This window comes from Saccostrea echinata, unplaced genomic scaffold (assembly GCF_033153115.1).
Source record: "Saccostrea echinata isolate AGI-Se365-2 ecotype Australia unplaced genomic scaffold, CSIRO_AGI_Sech_v1 ptg000006l, whole genome shotgun sequence".
Classification (NCBI taxonomy): Eukaryota; Metazoa; Mollusca; class Bivalvia; order Ostreida; family Ostreidae; genus Saccostrea; species Saccostrea echinata.
In genome coordinates, this window is record NW_026889755.1 from 15,552,370 (window position 1) to 15,570,915 (window position 18,546).

The 18,546-nt window shown below is 34.3% G+C and overlaps 2 protein-coding genes across 2 annotated transcripts in view; both read left to right on the plus strand.

The window, feature by feature from the left end:
• Positions 1 to 2,820: 2,820 nt before the first annotated feature.
• On the plus strand, positions 2,821 to 4,253 carry LOC133180564 (RNA-binding protein FUS-like). Its single transcript, XM_061315050.1, has 2 exons — positions 2,821 to 2,900; positions 3,082 to 4,253. The coding sequence occupies exons 1-2, from the start codon at positions 2,849 to 2,851 to the stop codon at positions 3,714 to 3,716; spliced, it is 687 nt and encodes a 228-aa protein (XP_061171034.1). The 5' UTR covers positions 2,821 to 2,848; the 3' UTR covers positions 3,717 to 4,253.
• A 1,689-nt stretch (positions 4,254 to 5,942) lies between these two features.
• Positions 5,943 to 18,546, plus strand: part of LOC133180440 (fibrillin-1-like) — a 52,198-nt gene continuing 39,594 nt past the window's right edge. Inside the window, exons 1-7 of the mRNA XM_061314967.1 lie at positions 5,943 to 6,017; positions 11,340 to 11,655; positions 13,597 to 13,617; positions 14,662 to 14,774; positions 15,497 to 15,564; positions 15,849 to 15,896; positions 17,034 to 17,248. Of these exons, the coding sequence (XP_061170951.1) occupies positions 5,943 to 6,017; positions 11,340 to 11,655; positions 13,597 to 13,617; positions 14,662 to 14,774; positions 15,497 to 15,564; positions 15,849 to 15,896; positions 17,034 to 17,248 (856 nt within the window). The remainder of the gene's footprint in view (positions 6,018 to 11,339; positions 11,656 to 13,596; positions 13,618 to 14,661; positions 14,775 to 15,496; positions 15,565 to 15,848; positions 15,897 to 17,033; positions 17,249 to 18,546) is intronic.

Below are 18,546 nucleotides of genomic sequence, written 5' to 3' on the forward strand. Positions count from 1 at the left end.
TAGAAAGGAAACAGGTGCGATTTCAGCAACTGTGGGACAAGTTTATCACGTATTAATACAGTATTTAATAATTATGCGATGCAATTTGTTTTCTTAGATCTTATGCGTGTTTTATTACTTTATATGCTTGAATTAAGTAATACGACGTTTAGAGAATATGGCTTTCTAAATATTTATCACCAATTCGTACCTGAAATGGAGTATTTATCTTGTTTTAACTCAATCAAACTATAAAAAACAATTGATACTATTCCACATCTTTGATGTGTTACATACAGCATAGACCCGAGTAATTGGCGACAAAAAGTGGGGGGAGCTCTCATTTCAATCCGATTCGTTTTTATCCCTTCAAGTATGTTAACGGGCACATAATGTAAGAAACCCCTCCCGGCCCCCTTTTTTATGGAACTCTAAATGGCAGTTTTCTTTAGCCCCCCCCCCCCTTTCACAATTTTTTTTTTCACTGTTATTATTTTTTTATGCATTGAAATTTTCATTCGGAGGCCTCTTTCACCAAAGCCCCCTCCCCAACTTTTCTTTACAGTCCAATGTGAGGTCTTCCATGTTATTGCGCCTAAAAAGTGACGAATATGAGAAAAGAAACCCCTTCTCCGCCAAATTCTTAATTTTGAGTTCTTTGAAATTTCCTATTTTTAAAATTTATTGTTCTACTATTGTTCTACTTTTTGAGCTTGTCAAAGTCTTTTTAGGCTTTTTTTTTTTTTGCCAGCTTTGTCTTCACTTCTCTTTGAAATAAAAAAAAAGCTACGTATCTGGAATGAATGGTGGTTTTAAAAAGGTAGATTAGAGGAGGGAAGCGGGAAAAGTGAAAGAAGAAAAAAGAAGGTAGAGACGATTGTTCCGTGTTATAGCCTATATAATGTATACATCTTGAGGGAGAGGGCGTAATAATTTTTAGAACTTGTGCCCAATCCCTTTGTAATTAGAAATTACAATATAATATGTTCAAACCAAACCAAACCATACATCTTGAAAAAAAAATACATGTATACACTGCGTGTCCAATTAGGGGACGGCCATTTGATTTTGAAGGAGTGGGGCTGGCAAGAGTCAAATTATTTATTTTCATATCATGATACCAGTCAAGGACAGATTATTTATTTTCTTATTTTCTTCTACTCTGAAATAAGGTTGACAAGCAAAAGAAAAAAGGGAAACTCTATTTCGGGGTGGGGGAAGGGGGAGTATTAAAACGAGCCATCAACTTCTCAATAGAGAATAATATGCGTACAGAGTGGGCTCCATTTGTTACTGTAATAAATTGCTACAATCTAAGAATGCATGACCTGGATTGATACTGATAAATCAAGTTAATCATGCACTACTTTTTATACGCAAATATGAAAAAAGGTAAAATATGTTACGGAATAAAATAATCACCTCAACTTCATCAATTTATTATGGACTCTAAAAAATGCATACTGCTCTATTTTCAATTGTTTAAGATTTGAATATTCGATAAAAGGACGGTTGGACTGTTTGTCCCCTTTTATAAACCCGTTAAACGTCGGCGATGTGTATTGCAGTTGACCGACTTTAGCGTGGGAGAGAAGCGATCTCGGTTACTTCCTTTGATGTGATAACAATGTGACGTAGTATTTAAACTTCTCGACAAGCAAAGCGTCAGCACGTCACAAACAGTGAAATTCTTTAGGTCTAATGCAATTTGCTCTATCATAAGTCCTTTCTTTGGGTAACAACATTATTGATCTTTTGACTTTGGAGTTTGACTTGCATTTGAGAAACTTTAACCTTTGCCATAAACTGGCATGCGGGGGCATCAGTGTTTCACAAACACACCTTGTTTTTAAATATTTATTAACATATTGTGCACAACTTTGCGTATTTATTCAGACGTTCTGAAGGACCAGGAGCGTGTCATGACAGAAGAGGACCAGAATATGTATACCTATGTCAGAAATATCCTAGAAAACCAAATAACGAACAATACCACGAGAGAAAATGTCGCCAGGATGATTGTGAAGACTGCTCATAGACATATTTTTGGAGACTTTATGGAGTACATTAAGTTTTTCTACTTTAAAGGTACATAACTGCAACACTATTTAAAGTGCATTTTTTTCTTGTTTATATTTGAGCAAGGTAGTGTGCTTTTGAATTGTTCTTCTTTGCAAACCATTTACCAAAGATGTTATTGCATACTTGTGTTTGTGTATCACACACACTGAAAAGATAGGTTTAAAATTTTGTTAATCCATCCATTTCAAATTTTATTCCAACACTTCAGATATCATGGAATTCTTTGGCAAAATGAAGATCTTGATATATAGAGCTAGGCAGGAGAAGTGGAGTGTTACAGAATTTGACCAAAAATTAAATGAGCTGCTTTTGTCGGGGAATAATTTTGATTTCAAATGTCCTCGCCTGCAAGATCTATGGGATTTTCACCGGACACTCGCGGTGCGTTTTCAACAAAGGTAAGCTGGTGGAAAACAGTCTCCCTTCAGTTTTGAAACAAAGTCCTTCTTATCTCTACAACTACCACCAAGAGTAAAATATTACTAGAAATATTAAAGGTTAAGTTTTAATACCACAGAGAATGAATGGAATGTGAAATATCGTAATGAATAGTTGGTATGGGTCTTTTCAACCAATACTAATTTTTTTTTCAAATATTACTTTTCATTTTTACAAATATAGGTACTCCGAGGACAAACACTTAGATAAAGCAAGGGAGTGGCTGACAAAATACTTGGCACCTAGATACCTAACCAGTGACCCCGCGCCTGTCATCAAAGCCATTCTCCAAGTCTACAAAGGCTATGTGAGGAGGGCCGTGCGCAACTTTGACCGGGTTGAGACCCACATGACCACTGGAAACATGGACAACATCATCATCTTTGTGTCCGAGTTCCTCAGTAAGTACCACAAAAGGCAGGATCAAATTTCCTTTCTACAAACTTTGATATATATTTCTCAATAATGTTGGTAATAAAAAAGAGAACCCGGGCTTTTATAGAGCCATATAAGCCCGCGCGTGCACTGAAATGCCCGGAGACTACTATTGCATTTTTGACGTCATATTTATAACTCTTGCAGATGGAGGGCAGCTTGAATATTTGAAGGCTATCTTTGAGTACCTGAAAGCAACAGATAGCAGCAGAGACATTGACAGGAGAAGAATGGGTTCAACTCCCGAATGGGATACTTCAATGGATCCAGATAGTGGGTATAAAGGATATGAAACAACTGAATCATACCCAAAGGATCCAGATGGGGAATTGGAAGGTTATGGGAGGACGGAACCATACCCAATGGATCCAGATAGTGACTCTGGGGAATATGGAACAACTGGACCATACCCAGTGTATCCAGATAGTGGATTTGGAGGATATGGAACAACTGGACCATACCCAGTGGATCCAGATAGTGGATTTGGAGGATATGGAACAACTGGACCATATCCAATGGATCCAGATAGTGGATTTGGAGGATATGGAACATCATACCCAATGGATCCAGATAGTGAATCTGGAAAATATGAAACAACTCGACCATATCCAATGGATCCAGATAGTGGATTTGGAGGATATGGAACATCATACCCAATGGATCCAGATAATGACTCGGGAGAATATGGAACAACTGGACCATATCCAATGGATCCAGATGGAAGATATAAAACAACCGAATCATATCCTATGGAACTGGATAGCAACTGGCCCGTATACTAGCAATGATACGGATCAAAAGAGAATTTCAGTTCCTTAATTGTGCGATTGGTGATTTTGATGAATGAGATATGAACAAAATCAAAGTCAACAACGGATTCTGAGAACTCATAGAAAGCCACTTTTTGTTATCAGTTTATTTCTAGAAGTTTGTCTCTGTTATTACGATAGAATATTTTCTGTGATTCATTTCTTTGAAAACATAGATATGAAAACTGAACTATGTACAGGATTTTTGTAAAGCTAGCAGGGTATTTTCTAAACCATGCTTATTGACTTGTTTTCGAGGGTAACATAAGTTTTGTCCAACCCGAGGGCCAAAGTGACTGAGGTCGTTTTTGTCAGCCAATTCCTTGTTTTGTTTATGAACTTGTTCACGGAAAACCTAGATCTGTATTGAAGAAGATGGATAACATAATTGTTTTGGATTAGCCCGTTTACACTTAGCAGTGTAGAATTATGAACGTTACTTTGACAGCAACTAGCTGCAGAATCTCTTGGAAAGAAAATTCGAACAGAAATAAAATGCTCTTCTATGTCTGTCTGTCTTTTTCTTTCCCACATGGCTACAGCTCTGCAACTATGACGAAAACCAGTTTAAACGACACATCTACAAAAAGAGTTGATAAAATATTAACACAAGTTCTCCGTGCGGGTTTTCCATCATTCAGGGGGTGGATCCAGAAACTTTTGTCAGATATGGATCTAAGTTTTGATGGATTTAGTCCTCCAATACAACAGAAAAGAAGCGTTATTTAACTTACTTTGTATATCATTTACATTTTAGGTTAGACAGTAAAATACCGGTATAAGGGCTACCTATTCACTTCAACATATCCCTTGTATTCGAGATATCGTTGTTGGAGAAAACGATCTTCAACTGTAACTATATTTATGTATAATGCGTGTTTATTGGGCGTCTTTGGGGTATGAAAGCAATACAATTGCTTTATTTGGTCACTTTACTTTATGAAAATTGATATTCACTTTGTAGTTTAAAAAAGTACCTGAAACCAGACATTTAACGAGTGCCAATAGTCCATCATCGGATACCCTCTCGTCTTTTACTCATCACCCGGGTGTTGAGTAAAATACGAGATCACCCGTGGGTATCCGACGATGCCAACAGCGTCCGAAACCAATGTTTTCTCGATCCTCACTGTTTACAAGAGTGGGGATATATTCCTTACAAGGATGTGAACCATGAAGTGGCAATATTAATACCAATTGATAATGTTTGCTCTCTCTCTCTCTCTCTCTCTCTCTCTCTCTCTCTGTATGTTTTTGTCAATCAAACTGATTTTCCCTACAAAATCTTATGTCGATTTATTTCAAAAACCCATTTTTTCATAGATATCCTTCTTTCATTTGACAATGATCTACATCAGCTGTTTTATGACCAGCATATAGATATGACAAACGAGAACACGTGGTTTTTTTTGTTTACAGGTGTGAAATTGACATGGGGTGACAGCGGATGCATGTCTCTAAATTAATTTTTAGACAAAAGAAAGGACATTACAATCTCTAATTAATTAAATCTGACAAAACATATAAGCATCCATAAATATGATGGTTAATTATTACAAGTAATACAAATTAGGAGATGAACCCCATGTTCATTCATTAATTTTTTTTCACAAAAAAAGTTTCTTTTAAAGTTCATTTTACGAAGTTGAATAAGTTTCCATCACCTGTAATTAAACACACTTTTCAATCGTGCGTTCGGTTGCGTAAAACACGTATTTTACAATAGTTTCAGCGTGTTAACCAGTTTTCTTGCTCTGATACATACGCAATGAAACATTACTGATCCGGACAAGTGTTGGTTGCGCCCGCCCCCCGGGCAAGCGTTTATCACAGACCCCTAGTCTATGGATGAGTGAGCGAGCACAAGACAATATGCTGACCGTGGGGTCAACTTTCTAGATGAAAGAGGAGCGAAAGGTGGCGTATATTAAATGCATCATTTTACATGACGTGAAAATTATGACAACTGCCCAAAACTAAATCTTCTTCAGTTATTGAAACTGGGATATTGAAAAAGGAAGTACAGTGCTTATCAACATACAAGCAATTTTGTGTAAAAAGATTTTGGATACGTTGCCCGGATATCAAACATATTTAATTTTTTTAAATTCTGTAATTATGTAACACAGACACAAAGGCATCCAATAACAAAATTAATAAAAAAATTTTGAGAAGTGAACGTAGTGAGAAATAATAATAATGGACAGAGAACGGCGGCCCGATTGGATCGAGCATTTGAAAGAAGACACAATCGCCCGTCCATATCACGATACGGTAAGATCATCAGATTATCGATATATCGATATTTTTTGGATATATTTGATATATATGTATACTTTTGAAATGATTGTTTTCTTTGTGATTCATTTAACTTTCACTAATGTTTATGATTCTTAGATAATATCGCATTTTCGATTATCAATCAAAGCAAAATTGACTTTATATATTTATACCTACGCGATTCCTCGTTTTAAAAATTTTGTTGCAGTACATACTTTTTAATAATATTAATATACCGTTTAATATTGTTAGAGAAAAAAACTATCGTTTCTTTTTAGCAATGTTCTACATAAGCTTATGCCATATATGTATATTGCCTCATTCTAATTAGATAATAATAAATACTAATTGTCCTTCATCTCAAAATGAATAAAATAACCCTTGTAATCCTATAAAACATCAAAAAGACAAAAATATCGTGTTGCTGCTAATCGAATGTCAGTTTTATGGTTGATATATTGGTTTCTATTAACAAGTTGCGTTAGTGCATATCACATTGTCTTCAATGCAGATCCCACTAAACGTCAAAATTAAAACATCAAAGTAGTGCTCGTCCTACAAATCGAAGTTATTTTAAAATTCTGAAATAAAATAAAACCAAACTTCATGAGATCTTAACGGACAAAATATGCCCGAGGATAACATGTGAATTGTCCGGGAACAAAATGCTTTGTTGTAAAATCATGTTTGTTTTTATGTTTTTTCTTAATTTTTGGAAATTCTTGTTCTTCCAAGTGTGTGAAAAACAAGCGATTAATGCAAGTTCAAATATTTTTCTGGTTCTTATAGGAAGTTGTTAGAATTTTAGAGGAAACTGATAACAAGCCCGATGCCCACATAAAAAGAATTCCTCGATTGTTTATGATCTTTTTTTTTTTATGTCATTTTTGTAATAATTTTCTCAACAATCTGGCCACTTTGTCCTTTCACATGAGGTTAATCGTTATTTTACATTTAAATGGAACAAACATAACATGCAGGTTGCTTCAAAGGGCATTATTTTCTTCAATATGGTTAATTAAACGACTGTATAAAAATAACACAAAGATTTTATGTACAGGGAGTTTTTAACCCCCCCCCCCCTCCCCTTCCCTCGATGAGTTCACATATTAAAGAGAGGAAACAACAGATTTTAAAGAAGACTGCGTCCTAATCGGCAGATAGCCAAGAGTTTCATAAGGCTTAGAAACTAAATCACCTTCCGTCACAGATATTGGCAAACACACAATGGTAACGCCCTTCATAGTGACATTTCAGATGAGCTGTTTCCCCCAGGGGGAGATAGGAGTCTCGGTTAGGTGCAGTTATTGTTGTTCATTTCAAACATCTAGTGAGCGCCCGTCTATTATTTCTGTCATAAATTTAGCAGCAGTCTTTCATCGCGGTGGCTTTCCCGCTTTGACATACTATACCAGTAAACTGACGGCCTCATCATCTCATGCAGCAGTGACACACCTTTGTTTTACAAGTGTGTTTTACCTGTAATTGACCCAAGATGCTGGGATTTTATGTTTATTTTTTATGTTCATTATCGTAATAATAATAATTCCCGAGTCTGGCCTTCCTGTAAATGAAATATAGCGTCACTATGTAGATTTTTAATTAATGGACTGGTTGGTGTATAGATTTATTTGACAAACTTAAATAAGTGTGGTAACTTCGACACTCTCATGATACTAATAAACACAGAGTGAGTCTATTTTTTTTAAATATAATTTTTAAGTTTTCTGGTAAATTAAGTATAAAATTCTAAAATGTACATGCCATGTTTCATTTTGATACGAAACGCTCAAAATAATAGATATACCTTTTTCCAGAAGAGGAGGGGGTATTTTTTTATGTACACCATACAATGTATGTAATAAAAGTAACCCACACAGACGCAATGCATAGCAAGCCACTAGTATTATAACCATTCGCTGGACGAAGAATTAAAAAAAAAAAGTCATCGCAGAAAATTGTCGTTGTGACCGTTTAAACATTTATCCGTTATAGCGTAGAGAAGACATATGTGAGTTCCAGCGAGTGACATTCTTCTTTTATGTTCAAAGCAGAGATGAAAAGATTTCGATGGACATTATATTGATCTAAGTTAACCAATTACAAGATCTTTTGGTTTAAAGACAATAAGCCAGAAAAAAATGCCTCGTTTTTCAGTGCGTCAAAAATTCTTAATTAAAGATCGCATTAAACATTAACAAGAATCTTACTGTTTACGATAGAAGGTCATTTTTAGTTTACTTCCCCGCATGTATAATATCTTCTGAAGAATGGAGTGATAATGACTCGATGCTTCCACACCTAAATGTATTATGGACATCCTTGTGAAAGGATGGACCTTTATTTGTTTATAATGGTATAAGTCTGGGTGAAGCGTTTAACCATTGCTTTTTCGTTGCAAAATACAAAGAAATTGTGGCTGCATGTTGGATGAATTAATACACAGCGTTGTCTTCGTTTTTAATTGTCGGTTGATAGACAAAACTCATGCAGGTTTAAAAAGGGAATTAATTTCAAATAAAAAATTAATAAATAAAATAAAACGATGTTTAAAGCACAAAGGTACAGTCTGAAGGGAAATTGGCTGTAATTGCTTGGTCTTTTAATGACTTTTTTCTTCTTTTTTCTCTTTTATAATACATGTAATTAAACACAGAGAAATATATAGACTCGTCTAACTTTGTTTGTATTATCGAGACAATTGATTTCCAAGATATAGATTAAAGTTATGCATGAAAATACAACAAAGAAGCATAAAATTACAGATTGCGGTCAGATAAGGAACAGTCGTAGGATGAATACACTCATTACAGGAACACTTAACCAGAAACCTACTTAGTACATGTATATATGAGGGTAGAGTATATGTACACTTTGATTTTTTTCCCTCAACTGCATGGAACGCCAAATTAACATATATTCAAATATTTGAACCTATCTTCAATTAATTGTACCTATCTTCAAATGAATTAAAGATAGGTTTAATTCAATTATACCTATCTTTAATTCATTTGAAGATAGGTACAATTGATTTGAAGATAGGTACAAATGCCTTGAATTAAAGATAGGTATAATTGATTTAAAGATAGGTGCAACTGAATTGAACCTATCTTTAATTATAAAGATACTGAAAATAACAACTAGTCCCAATAAAAAAAAAAAAATGCTCCGTGCGGTTCCCTCCATGTTCAAGACGCTGTTAGAGGGAGCTTCCATTATTTTCAAAACACAAAACGAACCTACGTATAATTAAATTGTACCTATCTTCAAATCCTTTGTGGATATGTTTCAATTGTACCTATCTTCAAATCAATTGTACCTATCTTCAAATCAATTGAACCTATCTTTAAATGAATTGAAGATAGATATAATTCAATTAAACCTATCTTTAAATGAATTGAAGATAGGTGTAATTCCATTAAAGATAGGTGTAATTTATTTAAACCTAGGTTTAATTATTTAGAGATAGGTATAAAAATTTACACCTATCTTTAATTCATTTAGATCTATCTTTAATTCAATTGTACCTATGTCTTCAATTTATTTGAAGATAGGTTCAATCATTTGAAGATAGGTACAATTATTTGAAGATAGGTTCAAATATTTGAATATATGTTAATTTGGCGTTCCATATACAACTGTTTCATCAAATTATAAAGTTTAAGATGGGTTTCTAGAACAATTTACAAACACAATATTGTTTTGGCACCAATGAAAGGCCTGTTAATAAGTTATAGTACCGTTTTATATGCTAAAATACATTCATCAGATGTTCTTGTTGTAATACTATATATATATCAAGGTTAAGACTTTATTTGAGTATCTGTATTTAAGGGATTTTAGTTAATTTCAAATTTTTAATAAGCATCAAAGTAAGGTTATATGTTTTTTTTTTCCTATGCTACACATGAAATTAATCACTCAGAGTCAAGTGCAGACTGCATGTCCAGAGTAAAGATAAACAAGTTTCAAAACTTTGTGACAAGGAAAAATCAAAAGCATAATCTTCAAAAAGAAGGGGGAACGCTAGTTTTTAGGGAAAGGGTTGGAGTATAGGTGAGGGAGATATGACTTTTATATTTATATGTACACCCGATTCACTTTTCCCAGAGAGACCTATCACGTTCATACTAATTAATCTTTTGGGAGATGAGGGGCTAAGACCTACGTCCACTTCGGCTTATTAACAAAATAAAACAAAACTAAAGAAAATATACATATATATACAAAGTGGAGTGTAAAGTCTTTACAGTATAATTTTGTATGTTCCATCGGTCAAAAACATATTTGCTATAATTATATACAGGTACGCATAACACGGAAAAGTTCTGATATTAGGAAGCTTCATATAAATACGTTTGCACTGAAATCACGTGGATTGAGTGTTTGATAAGAACACACATAATTATAATAAATTCGAAAAAGTTTAATGAAATTGTTAAATGTCGAAAGTGCATATGGCCTGAAACTTTTTGGATCCACTGCAATCTCCGCCTGTGCATCGTGATCACGAGTTAATTTCTGTACAAACTACAAACGACATTTATAATATATACGCAGAATGCCTGTCGTCCCCCCTGGATAGGGTCGACGCCTTCCCAAGGGCTGCAATGAAAAATTAGACTGCAGATTACTACGGATAAAGCGTTAATCAGTTGAATAAAATGTGTTAAATGTGCGTCCTGCTCAAGGGGGTGTGATCTGTTTTGTAACCTTATACGGCTGTATGTATATAGATATAAAACTGAATGTTAAGATAACATCTTTAGAGTAATGTGTTACCTCAGTTAAACAAGTAACGGAGTGTATTTGGATCGTTAGATAATGGTTAGTGAAATGCAGGAAGTCTACAGTACGGTCAAACGTCGGTAGCTCGAAGACAATAGGTCCATTACAGAAAATATCGTAACGGATTAAAAATATATTTCTGTGATATTTTAACATTCGAGTTGGAGTTTAATTTTTCAGAAGAGTGGGGATATTACCAAAATTTGTGATTTAAGAATTTATCAATAGCAAATTGAAATTTTCGTTACGAATATCTTCAATTTCTGTCTTTCTTTAAAAAAATATTAGTAGGTCCTAGTCCCCCCCCCCCCCCCCCCTGTAACCAGTGTTCTATCAAACTCAGAAGTTATGTGTTAGGGATTTTTCATCCTAAATATTCTTTCTTTCTTTCTTTCTTTTTCAAGATCGAGTAAATAAGCATCATTGCTACAAATTTTCACAGAACAGTCTTTAAAGATTTAGCATTCAAAATACCTGCCTTTTTTCATGATTCTGGACCATTAATGATATAAAGTACTCAATTTTCAGTATCCATCACGATCCTATCGGGGCGGCGGGGGTGACAGAAACGATTACAATTCACTTCACAGGAGAGAACACCACCACCGACATCATCATTCCTCCCATCGACATGGGGAGGATCCAGACGGAAAACTAAGGGGTGGAAACGCCCAGTTTATCCACGGACAATCAGATAGTGACTCTACAATAATTAGCAGGAAATCCATTAAATCCGAGGAAAGGATGAAACAAAAAAGACTCGGTCTTGTGCTTTTACTGTTAATCGGTGCTTTGTTAATTGCTTTCGGAATTGGATTACTTATATATTTTCTTCTGATGGAAAGTAAGTATATATATTTGGAATTAAAATGATTCTTATATAATTAATTTTAAAAATATGAGTATAATCTTTTTACAGCTATAGATATTTTGATAGAAGTGTCATGAGGAAAACTATGTTTTCAAGTAATATTTAAAATAATAGAACACTGTAATTATGAATTCTAAATATAACTTGAAAACAAAGTTTTCCTCATGACAAATAATTAGTCATGTACTCATTGGCAATTGAAAATTGTTAATCAGTGAAAGACAGAAGTCATACAAGTTATAGATATTAGGGATTTATATTCAGCAAACTTACAGTTTTATGTATGCTGATGAATTAAGAGAAAATGTAATTTAGTGACTTTATTTAAAATAAATTAAAAGATTTTAATTATACAGCTGATTCGGTCTGAAGTTCTAGAATGGGGTGTGGCGGGGAGGGTGGGGTCATGTTAGGATTTATTAATTTCATGGATCATATTATACTCAACTATACATCGACAAACTGCTTTGCATTGAACATGAAATAAAGCCGTATTTACTGATTAAGGACTGAAACAGTTTTTGAAATTTTTTCTGAAATATTTGAGGTATTTGAGATATTGCTTGCATGCCATTTCCTATATCGTTCTTAGCAGGCCCGTAGCAACGGTTTCAAAGTGGGGGGGGGGTCCCAAAAAATCTGACAAGCCCCAAAAAAACAACAACAAATAAACAAGCAAACAAATAAAAACAACAACAACAACACAAAAAAAAAACCCAAAAACAAAACAAAACAAAACCAAAAAAAAAAAAAAAAAAAATCAAAAAACAAAAACAAAAAACAAAAAAAAAACGAAACACCTAAACTGACCAAAAAGTGAGGGGGGCAACTACACAAAATAATCTGACAAGAATTTGCTAGTGCTTGACCTAACTGCAACAAAAGGGGGGGGGGGCAACCAGCATATTAAGAAAAAATTACTTTAGCAAAATACTTCACTCAGTAAAAGTGGGGGAGGGGGCACGGTGGTTAATGATAGGTAAATCTTTTTCAAAACTGATGACCCGTTTCATCTTTTTACAAAATTTTAACGACCAAAGTAAAAGGGAACAGTTTAATGGGTTATGCAGGTTGCCATAATTTTTTGTGGACATGAGATTTATTGAAGTCGCGGAACAATCTCTTTTTTTTAACTGGTATTGAAAGTCAAGAACAGTGATATCATTTTAGTAGTAATGAAAACATCATGCTCCCCCCCCCCTAATTTTGCCGATATATAGAATACAGAAAGCATAGCTACTATATGCTTGTGCCCCTTCAATAATAACGTCTGATGACCCTTTTTCCTTTTTTTTTTTTTTTTTTTTTTTGCTTGTCAAGGGATTTTGGTAGTTGATAGTGCCCCTCAACTGAAATTGTATGGTTGTGCCCCCTCACAGTGAAATTGCTTCCTTCGGGCCTAGCTGGTAGTGTATACATATATACCGGAAATCTGAACATAAAAAAAACTTGCAAAACGAAATGAATCACAGCTCTTTGCAACGGTTTTGTTACCGTTAATATCAGTGTTAACGAATAAAGAAAATTGAGCATCACTTTTATCACATGATCACATGTAACAAACCCTGCTAAAGAGGTGTGGCCTCTGCACATAAAGGTTCTTTGCAACCCCCTGCCCCCCCCCCCCCCCCCTTGCGTTCTAGGGGCTTGCTTAATATCTGGGATATTTAAAATAAAAATATAAAGTGCAGGAAAAGCGCTCAATATTTACCGGTGTAACCGTGGACAGTTTTCACTGGTACACCGGCATACATAATATAGGCGCTATAACAGTATATAATGCTCAATCACGGAGTTGGTCTTTTCAAAGTTAATCATCTATCAGAGCTTGTTCGCCATAAACTTTTGCCTAACATTTAAAAGGTACTCTTTATTTTGTACAATTATTATTTTTGTGTTTGTTTTCTTTTGTAGCACCTGGGTTGTATAATCACGGTATGTATCCTTTTCGGAATTTGAAGGTCTGTATATCATTTTCACACTTATAAACATCAATGGCGCCAAACTTCAGAATGAATCAAAAGGAAAGGATGTGGTTTGTGTGGTCGTGTGTTGCCTTGGTGGTTTTTAAAGAAGTTTTAGATCGTTTTGTATTGCTGTCCGATGAATTATTGTCTCGATACCACTGCATCTAAAAACATAATCAGCTTTCCAGTGCCCAACGCAGACGACTCTTGGAAGTTGTGTTTAGATACATGAAAAATGCACCAAAACATGCCTTTGTTGGTGTACGTCAGATTTACGAAGTATGATTTTTAAATGAAAATTAGGTATCATTTTAAATTAGGAATATTATTGCCAGAAACAGTTTTAGTTTCTAGTTTCAAGATTAACACGCTCGCGTAGGGACAACAAGAGATCGAAGGGGGTGGGGCTGTTAATTTACTTTTCACCATAGCCAAGTAATGTAAAATCTAGTAAACGAAAGAAATCTACGGTTTCCTGAAATGTTGAGAGATGAATTCCTCAAATGATGCTTAAAATAACTATAGAGTGGTCAAGTAAGGTGCATATGGGTATAATTTTAGGTAAACTTGATGAAAAATTGTGTTTTAAACTGTCATTCTCAAGGAAAAAAAAAACAGTGAAAAATATGAGTTTATTTCTATATCAGAGAAGTGAAATGTATTTTGGTTGCCTACAGTCTCTCAGAAAATTGTATGTTCTTGACCCCTTATTAAGTTGAATGTGCTTGTTATCGCCAGATTGCTTCTCACATATGAGTTCAAATTGAATGCCATGAGCATGTGAGATTGAGAATGCATAATTCATTTTCTACATAATTCAATTATATCTGTAAAGTACAGGAAAAGATAAGTTTAATTATTTTATTTAACTAATCCAAAAACTGAAGACAAAAAATAATTTTACTTCATTAATCTTGTTAAACATGATTAAGTTATTAAACAGTTTGTTAGATTTGACCACATCCTTTTGTTGTTTTTCCCAGACTTTTGATGTTTGTTTTTGTGGTTACAGATGTCTACAAAGCCAGGATGAACATGCCGATCCTCAACAGACAATACAATGAAGCCATGAGGAATGTGTCATCAGCAGAGGCCCAGGCTCTGGCTGTACCCCTCTGTACAGAGGTAGGCAACTCATCATTACTACATGTGTCACTTTCCTAGAAATAAAAAAAGAAATCTGAGGAAACTGAATCTTTAAGGGAGCAAAGACCCTCTGCTAAGGGAGATAATTCTGATAAATTACTGTTTCCTTTGTAAACTTTCATTCTTCAACTGTGATTTGTCTTAAACTTTGCCCACTGTGGTGAACTATAACCTTAAATTTTTTTTTTAAAAAGTTTAAATTTACATCTTTTGTAAGAATATTATGCAGTAAAACAGGGTTACAACAAAACATAACAAATTCATGCTTACAGTAAAGTGATCTGCATTCCTCATAGCTTTTAAACATAATATAAACTTGCTGGATTTAATGAATTACACTTATATTGAATTAAATTGCTCATCCCTGGCATTTGGCTATAAGCTTGTTTTACTGTAGTAACTAAAGAAAAATTCCATATTGGTGAGGAGAGGGTAGATTGTTGGTAATTTTCAACATGTTCATGAGTATCTTGAAACCGTTGAAATGTAAGTAAATTATTCAGGAAAGAATGTGAGTGCATCCTGTTGTTACTTGTGGCAATAAACCCAGGTTTACCAAATTTATGAGGTTTATCAACTAAAGAATAATGTAAAATATCTGTTGTAAGACCGGTGTACCTGCTTCCTCTGTGACACCATGTCATATCAAATTTACTTCTGTATTTTGAGTTTTTATGAGTTATTAATATTTATGTGTTTAGATTGACAAGTACCTGAAAGACAGTCCACTGGCTGGCAAGTACAAGGAATGTGCTGTCAGACAGATCAAGTAAGCTTAATAACAAGATAGGTTAGATATCGACACAGATTGCCAAATAGAGAGGTTTAATAGCTTGCATGGCATAATTCAATATTTAATTTTTTTTTCATACTGTCAAATTTATTTGGAGTAATGATAAATCATTTTGGAAATACATGAACTTGAAATTCAAGATTCAGTTTGGTCCTCCATTCATGTTTTTTTTCTTTTATTGAAAAGGGGAGGGGGTATCACATGTGTTGTTACTACATGTATTAAGTTTCCATTATAACACCTCTAAATTTTTGTTGTAGACAGACAGAAACTTCACCCATCATGTGCAAGTGCTCTAGTGGACTAGTGTAAGAACATGTTTCACATCTTATTTATGAAATCAAATTAAATATCAATTACCCAACTCTTCTTTGATAAATTGAACATCTGTGATGACTATATTGACAAATATTGTCAAATTTGAATGTATAATAATTCTTTATTGTTTTAAATCCACTGTTTTTTGATTAGTACGTTTTAATTAATCACTGCAAAATTTAGAATTAGTGTCTTTTTAAAGTTGTACCTACAGTTTCATGAAAAAAGGATATAGTAAATATGTTTTGGCCAGTGAAATGAACAAATATAAGGATGATCAAATAGTGACATGTTTCATCGTCTTTAAAGTTGGTGAATACAAGTACATATACTGGTATTAAAGTCAAGCATGAAATAGGCTGACAGGTAATGTGTTAAGAGCCATGGTTTCTTTGTTGTAAAGGCATGGAAATTCCCTCTGATCAAATCACTGCAAGTGTTAGATTTAACAAGGAAAGTAAAAAACTGGAATAATTTCTATTTTTGTCCTTGTGTGAGGGAGAGCTTGCTTTCTTTATTTTTCTTTTTGGAGATGAATCATCATATTTATAGCAATAATATTCAAATTTTCACCTCTCCTTCTGTCCACATTTGTTGTAATTGAGTGGGTCATAAAAACTGCCTGTCCAGCAATGACCTACAGTGGACATGGAATGATGAATGAGAAGTTTTAATGGCTCTTGCATAAACTTTAAATGAAGGTTATACATATAAATGAAGTTCAAAGAACCTTGAGCCACATATATTTCTTGAAATAAAATCTGACAAACTTATTTCTGACCTTTCGATACTACAATTGTAAAATCTTTCATACAAACTCACAAGAAGGTAAAAAATTAATTTTTCCTGATTTAATTAAAGTTTATATACATCCATTACAAATCCAAACTTACTGCAATTTCTGGTAAGTGATACATCTGTGAATTATGTATACAAATGCAATGGAACATTTTGTCGTGAAGACTACAGTGCTGTCAATTTTAAAGAGATTAAATTCTTTTGTCTTCAGTGGTCCTCACACATTTAAGAAGGATTAATTGATGTTAATCTGACAGAGCATCACTTTATTTGCTATTCTCTGTATTATTATAACATCAGTTATGAGCATATAAGAAATGTACTTATAGGTCCAGCAAGGGGAAGAGAGCCAAGGTTTTCTTTGACCTTGTGTTTAGTGGTCAGATCACCAGAGAAGAGATTGAGAAAATACTGAGAGCACATGCTGGTTATGAAGACAAGGACGGTCTGAGATATTTCAAGTTTGGGGAGTTTGTCATTGATGTCGATAAAATACTTAAACCTCCAGTACTGCCAACAAGGGGACCACATATTGATATCATAGGTATATTTAGATAGTAATGAAGAGAATATTTTAGATGTTGTGTTTATACCGGTATATTCTAGAAGTAATGGAAGCAAGAAGATCTGCTTTTGTTCATGCATTCATTAAGATTCAAAGATGAATATTTACATGTATGTTTATACATACCATATTCATTGACTGTGAATGGAAAAGAAAAGCAAAAAAGGTTTTATTATAATAGCAATGCAGGATTTTTAAAGCATAAATCCTTTAATATTAACCTTTTTTATCAGATTTTGAATAATTTTTTAATTTTTAGCTCACCTCAACGAAGTTGGGGGAGCTTATGTCATACCCTCGGCGTCGGCGTCCCAGGTTAAGGTTTTTGGAGCAGTTTTCTTTTCAAGTACTTCTATGGCTTATATTAATCAGAGATGCATGGAGGATGCTTCTAGTGTGTTTTATTGTACCAGTCAAGGTTTCAGATGCTGCAATTTCAGCTAAAGAATGACCAGGTTAATGTTTTTGGAGCAGGTTAAAGTTTTTGGAGCAGGTTAAAGTTTTTGGGGCAGGTCTCATTTCCAAGTAACTATAAGCCCTATATTGACCAAACTTGCATGGATGATACATCTAAGGATGCACACTACTGAACTTGCTTGGGATGCTGGATCTGACCTACATTTTCCAGATGAGAGAGTAGGTTAAAGTTTTTGGAGTAGATCTCATTTCCAAGTAACTATAAGCCCTATATTGACCAAACTTGCATGGATGATACATCTAAGGATGCACAGTACTGGACTTGCTTCGGATGCTGGATCTGTCCTATATTTTCCAGATGAGTATGACCAGGTTAAGGTTTTTAGGGCAGATCTCATTTCCAAGTAACTATAAGCCCTATATTGACTAAACTTGCATGGATGATACATCTAAGGATGCACACTACTGGACTTGCTTCGGATGCTGGATCTGACCTAAATTTTTGGGATGAGTGACCATGTTAAAGTTTTTGGAGGATGTCATTTCCAAGTAACTATAAGCCTTATATTGACTAAACTTGCAAGGATGATACATCTAAGGATGCACACTACTGGACTTGCTTCGGATGCTGGATCTGACCTACATTTTCCCGATGAGTAACCAGGTTAAAGTTTTTGGAGCAGATCTCATTTCCAAGTAACTATAAGGCCTATCTGAACCAAACTTGCATGGATGATGCATCAAGGGACGAACAATCTCAAAACTTGCTTCGGATGCTGGATTTGACTTACATTTTCTGGATGAGTGACTAGTTTTAAGTTTTCAGATAAGTCTATTCCCAAGTAACTGCAAGCCCTATC